Source organism: Olea europaea, chromosome 12 (genome assembly GCF_002742605.1).
Source record: "Olea europaea var. sylvestris chromosome 12, O_europaea_v1, whole genome shotgun sequence".
Taxonomy (NCBI): Eukaryota; Viridiplantae; Streptophyta; class Magnoliopsida; order Lamiales; family Oleaceae; genus Olea; species Olea europaea.
In genome coordinates, this window is record NC_036248.1 from 18289508 (window position 1) to 18303098 (window position 13591).

A 13591-nucleotide genomic window follows, 5' to 3' on the forward strand; every position below is an offset into this window, starting at 1 on the left:
AATAAAGAAAAGTTTTGAATTTAAATGTAATATTATTTTATTAAAGAATGTGTGATTAAAAAGGAGTGATGGAAAAATATATTTTGAAAATAATGTGAATCAAATCAGCAATAAATACCTAGTTTTTCAAGACTTTAAATTTTTGAAACCATAGAAATCATACATAGGGGGGACCCATTAAGGGTCTAGAAATTTCAAATACCTTTAGGAAAAAAAAAACCTAAGATAAACATTTGGCAATGGGTCTGGTGGTGTGGTTCTTGCGTTGGTTGTAGGAAGTTCTTGAGTTTGATTCTCAAAATGCTCCTTTTATTATTCTTCTTTTGTTTTGTTTTTAGCTTTCTCTCTCTCTCTCTCTCTCTCTCTTTTGGTCTCGCCCCCATTGAATAATAATTTCGGGTCCACCCCTGATCATACAGGTGCTACATTGGTGCATTTTCTATCCATATTCAATCTAAAACCAATAAATTTTCATCAAGTATTGTTATGTAGAAAATCTGTCAATTACTTTCTGTACCTATAGCATAGCTCATTTTTAAAACTTTTGGAAGCCTTTGGAGCTCGTAGTTGCTTCAAATCCATTAGTTGAAAGATCAAGTCCAAATCAATGACAGTTTGCTAAAATGAAATGTTTCTCTTATTCTTTCATCTGCAAAATTATTTGTTAAGCAAAATGACATAGTAAACAACAATTGGCTGGTCAAACTTTGCCACAATCTTTCACCTTTGTCGGATGACTTGGTCCGTAGGATTCTATATTTTGATCCCCATTTTTGGACTGAACGAGTTTTGTAATAGTAATTTTTTGAAAAATGTGTAGTTAAAATTTAAAAAAAAAAAAAAATAGACCTACACGTAAAATTATTTTATTAAAAGAATATATGATTAGAAAATATTTGTAAAAAAAGTAAATTTTAGAAAATGAAGCTCAAAGAGAGTTATAATTAGTAGCTGAGTAGGCCCAAGGCAATATTACTAGATGGAGTTTAGTTCAACTTTTAATACATACATGTTTGACTGGATACTACTCACTTTATATTTTGGACAAGTAGTTCAGAAAAAGTTTCAAGATACATTTTTAAAAATAATAAATTTATATATATATTTTTTCAAAAATTAGATAGTCACATTTAATGACCCCTGATACATAATTAAACAATTTATGGTCACAATAATGTATTGGTACAAATCACACAAGCTTATTTACAAAAACACAAAAGGTGAGTCACAATTACAAATTTAAATACATATTATATTAGTTTAGGTCAAAATTTATTTATCGATAAAAAAATTATCCATTTTATTGGTCACTATTATTCAAATAATTGGTTACAAACACTCTTCATCCCATACCACACCACTCCACCACCAACAGCTCTACCAAACACCATTGTCACCTTACCACCACCACTACCATTACCGTCGCACCAACTACCACCACCACCATCACCATCGTCCCCACCTCCAACCAATCACACCTACACCACTGCCATCAGGCTACAATAAACCACCTATATGTTCAGATTCTCATACCACAAGCATCACCTGAAAAAATTGAATAGAGCCAAACAATTATTTTCCATTGAATTCATACAGTATTCGTCTTTACAACAAATTAAGAAAATGTCCAAAATAAACAAGCAATCATTAATAATATTGAATGATAATAATTAGCCAAAGCTACAATGGAAGAAAAAGAAGAACAAATTCAAATAAAAAAGAAACGCTGCTAGGATATCTAAAAGAACATATGGCAGCCATTGGATTGAAGCAAAAGTAATCGATTTTCCTCACAGCGACGTGAATCATCACCACCACTACTTCAACCAACAACAATGACTAAACATTAACGGTGGCATGAGTGGGTATGGGGTGGGGGTGACGGAGATCAGCCAGCCGTGTGGTGAAGGGTTTTCTTATGACACAAATTCAGTTACAGCTGATAGAAGATAGTTAAAACAGTTATGCTGACATGGAAGATTAGTTAGATATAGCTAGGACCAGCCAAGACATGGTTAGGAGTAGTTAAGAAACTGTTAAGCAGTTAATCCTGTTTTTATGTGAATTGGTTGGTCTATAAATAGTCAAAGATGTAATCTGTAATTGCTCAATAAACTCAGAATTCTTCTTCTTCTATCTTCTCTGTTTTTCTTCTAATATTAGCTGCTCCATGTCAGAATTATCCATTATTCAATTTTTCAGCATTTCAATTCAAGAACTTAACATGGTATCAAAGCAAAAGGGTAGGTTTCTTTGCTGATTCATCTCGTTCCTGAATCGCTTCAAATCATGGCAAGCTCCCTTTTCAATCCTGCTGATGATCCAACTAGTTACTATTTCTTGCATCCTAGTGACAACCGAGGTGCTGTAATTGTCTCTGAAATCTTCAATGATAATTACACTTCTTGGAGCTGCTCAATCTCTATGGCACTGAGTGTAAAGAACAAATTGGCATTCATTGATGGTTCTTTACAAGCCCCACATCCACCCTCTGGTATTACATACAACTGCTGGGTTTGTGCAAATAACCTAGTGTTATCTTGGTTATCGAATTCCATCGACGAAGAAATTCACCAAAGTCTGTTGTATATTACATCTGCACATGAAGTCTGGAAAGAGCTCAAAACTAGATATATTCGTAGTGACGGTCCTAGAGTATATCACTTGGAAAAGACTCTCAGCTCCATTTATCAAGGCTCACAAACCCTCACAATGTATTACAATTCATTCAAGGCCACTTGGGATGAGTATATCAGCTATAGGCCATTGCCAAAATGCAGTTGTGGAAAACTTTCAAGCTGCACTTGTGACATACTGCGCACCATATCCAACACTACAGCCATATGCTGTCATGAAGTTCCTCATTGGCCTTAATGAATCTTACTCTGTACTAAGAAGTCAATTGCTACTTACTTCTCCACTCCCATCGCTTGCTCGGGAATATTCTCTACTTCTTCAAGAAGAAAGCCAAAGGGACTTACAGAATCATTCACTTTCAGAATCAGCAGCAATGGCAGTAAGACAGCCTACTAAAGCATTAAACAAACCTCCTCCTTGGAAGGACAAGAAGATGCCTAAATGTACTCACCGTGGCTATCTCAATCACACTGCGGATACGTGCTTTCAGCTCATAAGCTATCATCCTGGTTGGAAGGGTCCCAAAGGTCCAAGAACTCTAGCTGGTATATCTAGTGCTCATGCTGTGATTTTGGACCAACACACAGATGATGAGAAACCAAATGTTTCATTCAGTCAAGATCTTTATCAACAATTCTTAGCTTTTGCTAAAGCTCAGCAAACATCTCCCTCTCAATCATCTAATCCCATGCCTTATACAACAACTACCATCACTGAATAAACTCAGAATTCTTCTTCTTCTATCTTCTCTGTTTTTCTTCTAATATTAGCTGCTCCATGTTAGAATTATCCATTATTCAATTTTTCAGCATTTCAATTCAAGAACTTAACAAGTTTTGTGAGGTTTAAAGGGAAGGAATCGATGCGAAATAGCAGCATGCATTTAGAGAAAGTGTGTAGCTCTATAGCAGTGGAGGAAAGATGTACAGTCAGAGGCAATGGTGTGGCTACCACTATTTTGGGATACACCTGATATTTGAAAGAACTATTCATAGTTGAACGTGTATTACACGTTATTTTGAAATACTTTATATGTGCTATAAAAATAATATTGTAAGATGTGATGATATAAATATACAAATTATTTATGGGGAATGAACTTTTGATTCAAATGAAACAAAAATCAGTTTGTGAAAATAGTTTAAATAGTTGAGGAAGTCAATTAGAATAGTCCCTTCTATTTTCCCTTCTGATATGAACTCAACATTCAGCGAATACCATCCTTTTTTCGTATTCGCTTAATGTGTATCAATTATATCAATTGAAATTATTGGTTATAGGTACGCATTATGTTTTTCCATTTACGTTCTCTGTATCTTAACATTCACTAAATAAATGACGAAAAAAACTCTAAAATATTCATTTTTTGAAACAAAAAATGTTAATGAATTTAATTTACCATCCAATCAAGCTATGATCATAACTAAATATTTGACAAAATATTCATGATAATATTGTTCAAATGATTAAATAAACCAAATACATATTGAAAAACGAAAATGTAATGAATCTATCAAATATGGTTAAATAAATTAAACGCATATTAAAAAACGAAAAGTAAGGTAGTGAATGTGTCAAATGTAATCCACCATAACTAAACAGTTGACAAAATAATTAATGATAATATTGTTTAAATGATTCAAATGAAAACGAAAAGTAAAGTATTATTAAAATAATTGAATTATAATAAGGATGGAATCATCCATAAATATTCTCAACTGATAGTGTACGAAAAATGTTCATTAATTTTAAGTCATACTTGGCATTGATTTTTGAATAAAGCTTCTCAAAACAGGGCCACATAGGCCCTGTTTTTCCGAGGGGAATGCTCTTGATTTTTTGAACTATGCCATATAAATATTTTGTTGCGTCGGCAACGGCAAGGAAAAAGAAAATAACGAGTTCATGTAATTGTGATTGTAATAATGAAAGAAGTTAAATAACAAAATTATGGCAAAGGAATTTAATGAATTTGCTTAAAATAAATAATCTCCACTCTTCAGGATTCAAATCTGAAAAAGGATTCAAATCTGAAAAGCTTATCCATCACTGTATAAATATTTTGTATCTCGTGCAACATATGAACTTCGTAAATGCATAATGTAGGAATAGAGGATTGTATTCCAAACATCAGGCACTCCTGAAAGACACCAATTGTCACAATCTGAGTGGCTCATGGGGTTTGCTAATTGTTCTTCAGTTAGATTCATCCAAAATTTCTTATAAATAGAAGGGTGAGCATCTTTCTTGTAATCCGACAATTGTGTTATATTGAGGTAATGTACCTTTAAACCTCTTGTTTTGAGCTTTTGTATAGCTGACTCTACTATCTGCATTGTTCCACGATCTGTTAAACTTCCCCAATGCCCCTCACTCAAAATTGGCTCGGTTTCATTGTAGCAATTTCCTCCAGTATCCATGCCCCAATCTTCACCACTGCAGTGTTAATGAAATGTTAGTCAACCAGCATTTTCACCTTTTTTCTGTAGTGAAAGACTAGTTATATCTTATGTAACCAAAGAGAACTACTTGACTTACTTCTTGTGATAAGGTGAGAGGCTCATGAAGAATAACTTTGTTTTAGTTCTTTTAATGTGGTTTTCTAACCAGTCTGACCATGTGTTCAAAGCCATCTCATACACACGCAGCCTCATCTCGACTTCTTTATAGATTGCATCAGAGCTTCCAAATGATCCCCATCTGAACACCAGTACAGTCTTAGAACCGAAGTACATAGGAAAAACTGAAAAACGAAGCAAGAGTTTGCATCGTATACTCACAGAAGTGTCATTTTCGACCCCAACCACCGAGCAAAGGAATCAAATACGAGTATATCTGCATCCGTCCAGTACCTGGCATGCTTTTCAATTGCCTTAATTCTGACTATGCAATCTTGTACATGATGAATTTCCATGTCATCGCAATTAGATTCAACCAGCAAAGGAGCCCAATAGAATTCGATTGTGGCATTGTATTCCTTTATTGGTTTAACAAGAAAATTGTCGATCAATATAGATGAGATGACTATATATCAGTAAGTGAACAACGAAAAATAGAAAAAATTACAACTTAAATAATTATCTTACGGTGGCTTTAAAGATGATGGAGTTGCCTTTCCGGACATGTGACAGTTTAGACGATGATTGAGGGATCGAGGATTCAATTTGACACAGCATTGACATGAATTGGTTACGATTCAAGGTATCCCCTACAAACACAAGCTTCTTCCCTCTTAACTTCTTCAACAATGCAAAAGCATTGAACCTTGATATAACAGAAAAACCATCAGTTTAATTAACAAACACTGTCAAATACGAACTTAATAATCAGTAATTGTATAAATAAAAAGGAGGGAAGATAGAACCTTGGAAGGTCACAATCATGTGGCTGCCATCGCCATTTCTGATAATCCAAGTCCTTGCTACCAAACTTCTCACAGGCAAAGTCGTCGTCCATGAAAGAACATTGTTTCCCCTTGTATAGAGGGTATGATACGTTATCATAAACCCATCTGCCTGAAAACAAATCACAGTGCTGGACAAAACCATAAGGTATCATCAGCAGTCCCTGGAAGTACTGTTTACCACAAACAGAAGCAATCACAAAGGTTATGAGAAGGAGACCTGCAAAATGAAAGTTGTAACTAACATTCAATGCTCCAAGAACTAATTTTTGTGTGCTAGCCATTTTCCTTTACTTCATTCAACTTCCCTGTTGTGCATCATCCCATCCAGCAAGCTTAATCAAAAAAGAAGCAAAGAAACATCATTAAAATGGTGCCTAGCGGTTGATGTCTCATTGTTGAATTACTAAGTAAGATAGTCAATCATTTTCTTGAAAATCAGAAGAACAACACATTGTTGTTGGAACGTTGATATCAACGAGTATGAACTAGGGCCAAATCAATTAAGAACAATTTTGTGCCACGATTTTCTTTCAGCTACAAGTAGATCTTGTGAACATTAGGATTGCATTTTGTCTATTGTCTAGTATTGAAGGTTTGTTTAAACATCGTATTAGAGGAAGAGTCTACGTCCCCTCAAACTTTTTTTTACGCCTTTTTCTTATTTTTATAAACAGGTAGGAACCTGAAGCAAATGTTGGTTTTAAATTTAGGAGCAACCAACTAGTAGTTTGCCTCTTTTTGCCTCAATTTGCTCGACCTTCGCTTTTTGTTTCTATGTGGAAGTGGTAGTTGTTATGCGAGTTAACATCTTTGAAGCATTTATTAAAACAAGTGGGGCATTAACAAAAGGAAGAAAATATCACAGATGGAATGGTAAAGTAATTTGTAAGTAAATCTCTAAGCAGAAATACTAAAAGGAATATTATATTAATGGAATCCACTCTTGATGCAATCTTATAAAGGCTTTCTCTCTCCCCCTAGGGCATATCTCCCAGTGGCAAAGGGGAGGGCGGATAGGGCTCAGCGCGGCAGTGTGCAGAGTTCGATTCACCGCAAGGTGAAATTGGCTATGTTGCAAGCGGGAGTTACCATATGGGTTAACAGCCTTGGCCTATCCATATACTCTCTACCCTGACTCCTGGGAGGCACATCCTGCGATTTACCTCCTCCACGATGGCCCAGGGCAGTGTCGGTGGGGCCCCTAAGGTTGGGGGTTCAACCTTTATAAAGGCTTTCACTCTAAGATTTTTTTCAGAAGATATGAATCCAATAGTTCAAAAAGTACAAATGAGGAAACAGTTGTTCAACCAATCTAATTCATTGACATCATCTCCATATCTTATTAATATTAACATCATCAGTGAATAAAATGACGTTGCCTCACTAAAGAAAGTTTACCATTTTCAATCATCCAATTATTAGATTGAATTAAACCATGGAGTTGAATTCAAATTCGAGACTCCAACCACCTATAGTGAAGTCATTTCATTCATTTATGGGCATTAAACAATCATGATGAACCTTTAATTTATTCATGCATAGCAAAATGATATATAGTACATATCGACAGGATACATAAACACTAAGTTATCTTGGAAGGGATCATTAAGGTATCCACCACAAAATAACATTGTTTCTCCTTGTACAAATGATAAGATATGTTATGACAAATCCATTTGCCCGAAAACAAATAACAATGCTTAACAGAATCTGTAGCCATCCTCTCCTGTTCCATGAAGAGTCGATTTTTCCCTGTTAGATAAAGAGCTGCAACTACAAATTCTATGAGGAAAATGTAGGGACGCGGAAGTCTCAATAACACATGTTGATTCCAAACCGGATTATAAAGAACGAGATTTAATGACAATATTGAATTATAATAGATCACACTATGAAAATACAAATTGAATTTGTAAAGAAAGAACACAAAGGGTAAACGCGGATGAACGATATCTATTAATTCAACAGTATGGAAAATACAAGACAGACTAGCAATACTGCTTCTATATTACTCTCTCTACAAACTGACCAGAGGAGCCGTGTATTTATAGGTCAACCCTAAAAGAGTCCTAAAAGGCAAGAAAATGTATTACAATTAGGAGACTTAATTTCAACAGGATTTTGTTTCCTTATTCAACTTAGTTTCCTTAAACCCTAGATTAATATTCTCCTAGTCCAAGTCGAATACGCCTCTTGAAAAGACTCATAATTGTGTCATACTCCTAACAATCTCCACCTTGACTCAAATTCCGGTGCTACAAACGAAACTCCTTGATTTCAAATTCATCTGCATCGAAATTAATTGGCCGAATCTCCTCAACACAATAACCACTCTATATAAACCAAACACTTGTCCTCTACCCAGCGTCCACAACCGACACCCGAACTCAATCCCAAGGGTTCCCAATTCCACCAAGGAATTAATGTAGATCACACGGGGTCGAAGCACACCCTGTAGCAAGAACCAAACCAGATGCTTGATCAAAAGGCCCCTTGCTGGATCTATCGCCTTCAACATCCCCAGAAGCATTCCAGACATTGTTGACACCACGGTATCTACACTTGATGAGTAATATCCCTGCAACTGAACACGGTGTACTAGCTGAAATTGGTGGCAAAGTGGAATCACCAACGACCTCACTATCAGTGTTCTGAATCGACTCAGAGCCCAACATAAGAGGTACTATACTAAACTGAACTTCCACCATAGTAGTAAACTTGTCTAAATGTCTCCTCTTAACTGGTTGTGCACTCCTTTGCAAAATGTACAACTGGGATCTTTTCTGTCCCTTCAGTACAACTCGAACTCCCTTTCGTACCTTCAAGACTCCACATCTTCCAAAGAATTTACACCCTTTTAGCATCCAGGATACTTAGTGAAATGAGATTCATTTTCAGGTCAGAAACATGTCGAATCTGATCAATTATTCTAAATGTTTCATCCCGCAACCTCAATCTGACTCGACCAATCCCAGTAATGCGACAAGATTGGTTGTTTTCCATTACAACTCGACCTTGCTGAACAGCCTTATATGTCTGAAATAAATTCCTATCGGAACACATATAATGCGAACATGCTGAATCAAAAATTCACTCCTCATCAAGCCTAGACTTCACGTCAGATACCATAGTCAACATCACCTCTTCGCTATTTGAACGATTCTCAACTACATTATTTCGTCTGAATTCAAAGGTTGCACCTCAATATTTGCAGCTAAATCACCTTTAACCTACAACATCTCGCAATCCTTCCAAATATGTCCCTTCCTTTTGCAGTAGTAACAAGTCACATTGCTAAATCTAACTCTCGATCTGCCTCTTCGTCGACTACCTTGAGATACAAAAGTTTCCCTATCCCTTGATGTAGCTCCAACAAAATGCTTTATTTTCTCCTTTGGGTGTAAAGTATCATAGACATCTTCTATATTCAATGTATCTCGATCATACAAGATAGTATCCCGAAACGACGCATAAGACTCAGGTAGCGAACACAATAGGATCAAGGCAAGATCCTCTTCATCGTACTTAAACTCCAACGTCTCCAAATCTGCAACTATTTCTTTGAACACGACAATGTGATCTTCCAACAATCCTTCTTCCGCCATGCGATGGGAATACAGCTTATGCTTAAGAGCCAATTTACTAGTAAGTCTTTTAGTAATATATAACTGCTCTAGTCTCAACCACAAAATAACAGTCGTCTTCTCCTTCAAGGCATCCTACAGAATATTATTGGATAAATGAAGATGAATCAACGACATAACCTTCCGATCCTTTCGTTGTTTCTCCTCCATTGTCCAATCAGTTGGCATCTTTTCAAAACCTAGCAACGCATTGTCTAAATCCAACTGTGCCGAACAGGCCTCATTTTTACTTGTCACAAAGAAAATCTTGTATTGCAATCTAGTTGCAAAATATCATACTTTAACCCAATCATCCTGAAAATATCTCAACCAATCTACGAAAGGAACCAAACTCTGATAGCACTTGTTGGGGCGCGGAAGCTCCAATAACACACGTTGATTCCAAATCAGACTATAAAGAACGAGATTTAATGATAATATTGAAGTATACTAGATCACACTACGAAAACACAAGATTGAATTTGTAAAGAAAAAACACAAAGGGTAAACGTAGAGGAACGATGTTTATTAATTCAACGGTATAGAGAGTACAAGACAGACTAGCAATACTGTTTTTATGTTACTCTCTCTACAAACTGATCAGAGGAGCCTCGTATTTATAGACTAACCCTAAAAGAGTCATAAAAGGTAAGAATTTATATTACAATCAGGAGACACAATTTCAATAGGATTTTGTTTCCTTATTTAACTTACTTTCCTTAAGCCCTAAGTTAATATTTTCCTAGTTCAAATCGAATACGCCTCTTCAAAAGACTCATATTTGAGTCATTCTCCTAACAGAGAATGGCTGCAATGAAACTGAGGTATAAAACAGTCAACTCAAAACCCTTTATATAGCCTTGGACATGGATATTCGTCCGTAAATAATGGGTTGCCGAAGAATTTCAACTGTTGAGAAGTAAAGATAGGATTATGGGCAACAATATGTAGTGCAGTGTTTTTAGCTTATTAGTGTTGCACTAATCATTTCAAATGATCCCTCAGTTTTTATCCATTGATATCTGATTTTCTTCTCATATGCTCATAATAAAACTGTAACTTTTTAGCCAATCATTATTTTCAAAATAGAATAACCAGAATGATATAGAGAAGAAAAGGATTACTCAAAATGAAAACTTTACTTTGTATCATGGATTGACTTTACCAAATGCCTCAAACACATTATCATTAAGAATTTTCCAAAACTTGACTCCAATCAAGCATGTTACAAGTCCCATACTTAAGGTTGTTCATATAAGTAACAAGTACATGAACACAGTCTTAAACGTGGCTCGTAAAAGTATCTAGGAGCTTTGAATATTTTTAAACACTTGAAAGATCGGCTAGCTAGCTACAATATCAATTCAAATTTAAGTGTTACATAATTTACATTCTAGTTGATTTATAAGTTCGACCTTACGTGCGGAATTGACTAATTAAATAAACACATCACTTTTAATTAGTTTCTAAATGATTAATCATACAATCCAATTAACCTAAGTTTGAATGCCACAGTTTGTATAAATTGTAAAACAATAAATAACACACAATTTGTTGACGGAGAAACCCAACGTGGGAAAAACTCCGGAACCAACTACCTCCACTATAGATAATTCAGGGAATACACAGCATTTTCAACCTAGCAACTTCACTTGTTCTAACTCTGTAATTCCTTTACCAACTAAGACCCGTTGTCTCAATTCCAATCTTACGATCTATAGTTGTAGATACCTCCTGGTCTACCTCCTGTAGCCTCCTACTATCGTAGATAAGTCTAGCCTCCTGCTAGACCTCATGATCTATCTTCTACAGCCCATTTTGCTGTTTATTACCAGCCTCCAGGTCTTACACTAAATGTATCTCCCAAGTGGAATGCTAAGAACCGTCTATTCTTGTGCTTTCACTGTGCTTGAGTCCCTTCCTCAATGAATTAAGAAATCACAATGTTTTGTAATCACGAACCTTGATATTTTCCCAAAACTCAGTTGTCAGACCACAAGATTAATATAAATGGATAAATGTTTGAAGCACTCCTTGGATCTCTTAAAATATGTTGTGAAGATGTCATGAAGAAGAAGTACAATGTAGCAACCTTTAATTACACGTCCCCAACTCTTGTATTTATACTTGGGGGCAAGTAGGTGTCTTAGGTTGTTTAAAATTCTTCAAATCGCGACCTAGTGTTTCGCCATGTGACACTATCGCTCGAGCAACACTCTATCAAAAAGTAGGCGACAGCTTTTTCGCTCAAGCAACATAGGGGAGACAAGTGAGCGACGATGGTTCTATTTCAACCGCTCAAGCAATAGCTTGGCGAGTAGATAGTGAAAATCCGGCGAGTCTTCTACCTTATTCCAAACTCAAACCCTAACCTAAATCATCTATACATAATTGCAACCTACGTCCTTGATTTTTACAACAATGTTCAATTAAGTCCCTTTTGTTCATAGAAACGCCAATTACAATATAAAACCTAACAGTACTCACAGAAGTTTCATTTTTGGCTTCAACCACCACATAAAAGAATCAAATACGAGTATATCTACATCTGTCCATTACCTAACATGCTTTTCAATTTCCCTAACTCTAATTATTTGAGTTTCCAGCCGATGGTTCAAAAAGCCATCGCAATTAGATTCAACCAACAAAGGAGCAATAGAATTCGATCGTGGTATTGTATTCCTTATTGGATTTAACAAGAAAAACATGATCATTGTAAATGATATGAATATAATAAAATCAGTTGAGAAAAACTGTAAATATTAGTAACGGCCTGGTTCTGAATTTCAAGAAACGGAGAAAATTGTCTTACAATGGCCTTAAAGAGGATGGAGTTGCCTTTCCAGATCAGTTTTTTAAATGTAGGTGAAGGGATCGACGACTCAATTATGCACAGCATTGAATTGAATTGGCTTTGATTCAAGGAATCCCGTACATACAAAAGCTTCTTCAATGTAGTAGCATTGAACCTTGACATCACAGAAAAACCATTAAATGCCAAGTATAAACTGCATAATCAATCATTATTCATTAACATCGCGTGCGTGTGTGTTTGAATGAGAGGTTAGGGAAGAACCTTGGAATGTCACAATCATGAGGCTGCCATCGCCATTTCTGATATTTCAAGTCCTTTCTACCATACTTCTCACACACAAAGGCGCCCTCCAAATAAGAACATTGTTCCCCATTGGCCATTGTACAGGGGTAAAGATATGTTATCATAAACCCATTTGCCTGAAAACAAATCACAGCGCGAAATAGAACCATTAGGCATCGTCAACTGATCCAGGAAATGTCGACTCTCCCCAGTTAGATAAAGAACAGCAATCACAAAATCTAAGAGGAGGATTCCTGCAACGAAATGAAAGCTGTATCTAATTTTCTATGTTTTGAGAACTAATTTCCACTTGCTTGTCATTTGCTCCAACTTCATTCAACTAACTTGTGCATCATCCTGCCAATGTCTATTTGCTCTAGTGGGAAGGACATTGGCATTGCTGGCTGAGGTTCCGTGTTCGAGTCCTCTTACCAGCATGGTGGTACTGTGCCTCTCCAAAAAAATCCCTCCATACGTGTAGGGCCAAGCGGTGTATACTAACCCGTAGGGCCAGGCCGGAGGTGGGGTTTCTGGAGTATGGGGCCGCAGTGCGGTGGGGCCAGTCACTTTAAAAAGTTTACCCTACACAGTTTTGCCAATGTCTATTTGCTCTAGTGGGAAGGACATTGGCATTGCTGGCTGAGGTTCCGTGTTCGAGTCCTCTTACCAGCATGGTGGTACTGTGCCTCTCCAAAAAAATCCCTCCATACGTGTAGGGCCAAGCGGTGTATACTAACCCGTAGGGCCAGGCCGGAGGTGGGGTTTCTGGAGTATGGGGCCGCAGTGCGGTGGGGCCAGTCACTTTAAAAAGTTTACCCTACACAGTTT

At 36.4% G+C, this 13591-nt stretch overlaps 1 protein-coding gene across 3 annotated transcripts; it reads right to left on the bottom strand.

Annotated features, from left to right (window-relative positions):
• Window positions 1–1294: 1294 nt before the first annotated feature.
• On the bottom strand, window positions 1295–6669 carry LOC111405955 (protein trichome birefringence-like 34). Of its 3 annotated transcripts, none has more exons than XM_023035090.1 (6): window positions 6002–6666; window positions 5724–5901; window positions 5418–5614; window positions 5176–5337; window positions 4923–5073; window positions 1295–1545 (listed from the first exon to the last, which is right to left on the bottom strand). In XM_023035090.1, exons 1-6 carry the CDS (start codon window positions 6322–6324, stop codon window positions 1528–1530), a joined length of 1029 nt encoding a protein of 342 aa, XP_022890858.1. In that variant the 5' UTR covers window positions 6325–6666; the 3' UTR covers window positions 1295–1527. The 3 variants fall into 3 exon arrangements, with proteins under 3 accessions (XP_022890858.1, XP_022890857.1, XP_022890856.1); XM_023035089.1 differs by lacking the exon at window positions 1295–1545 and having other exon boundaries at window positions 4661–5073; window positions 6002–6171; window positions 6261–6667; XM_023035088.1 differs by lacking the exon at window positions 1295–1545 and having other exon boundaries at window positions 4661–5073; window positions 6002–6669.
• Between the last annotated feature and the right edge of the window lie 6922 nt (window positions 6670–13591).

Coding starts and splice junctions, on each gene's coding strand:
- LOC111405955 (XM_023035088.1), bottom strand. CDS start 6,324: ATGGCTAGCACACAAAAATTAGTTCTTGGAGCATTGAATGTTAGTTAC. Junction 5,902..6,001: donor CATGATTGTGACCTTCCAAG/GTTCTATCTTCC, acceptor TGTTATATCAAG/GTTCAATGCTTTTGCATTGT. Junction 5,615..5,723: donor CCATCATCTTTAAAGCCACC/GTAAGATAATTA, acceptor AAACCAATAAAG/GAATACAATGCCACAATCGA.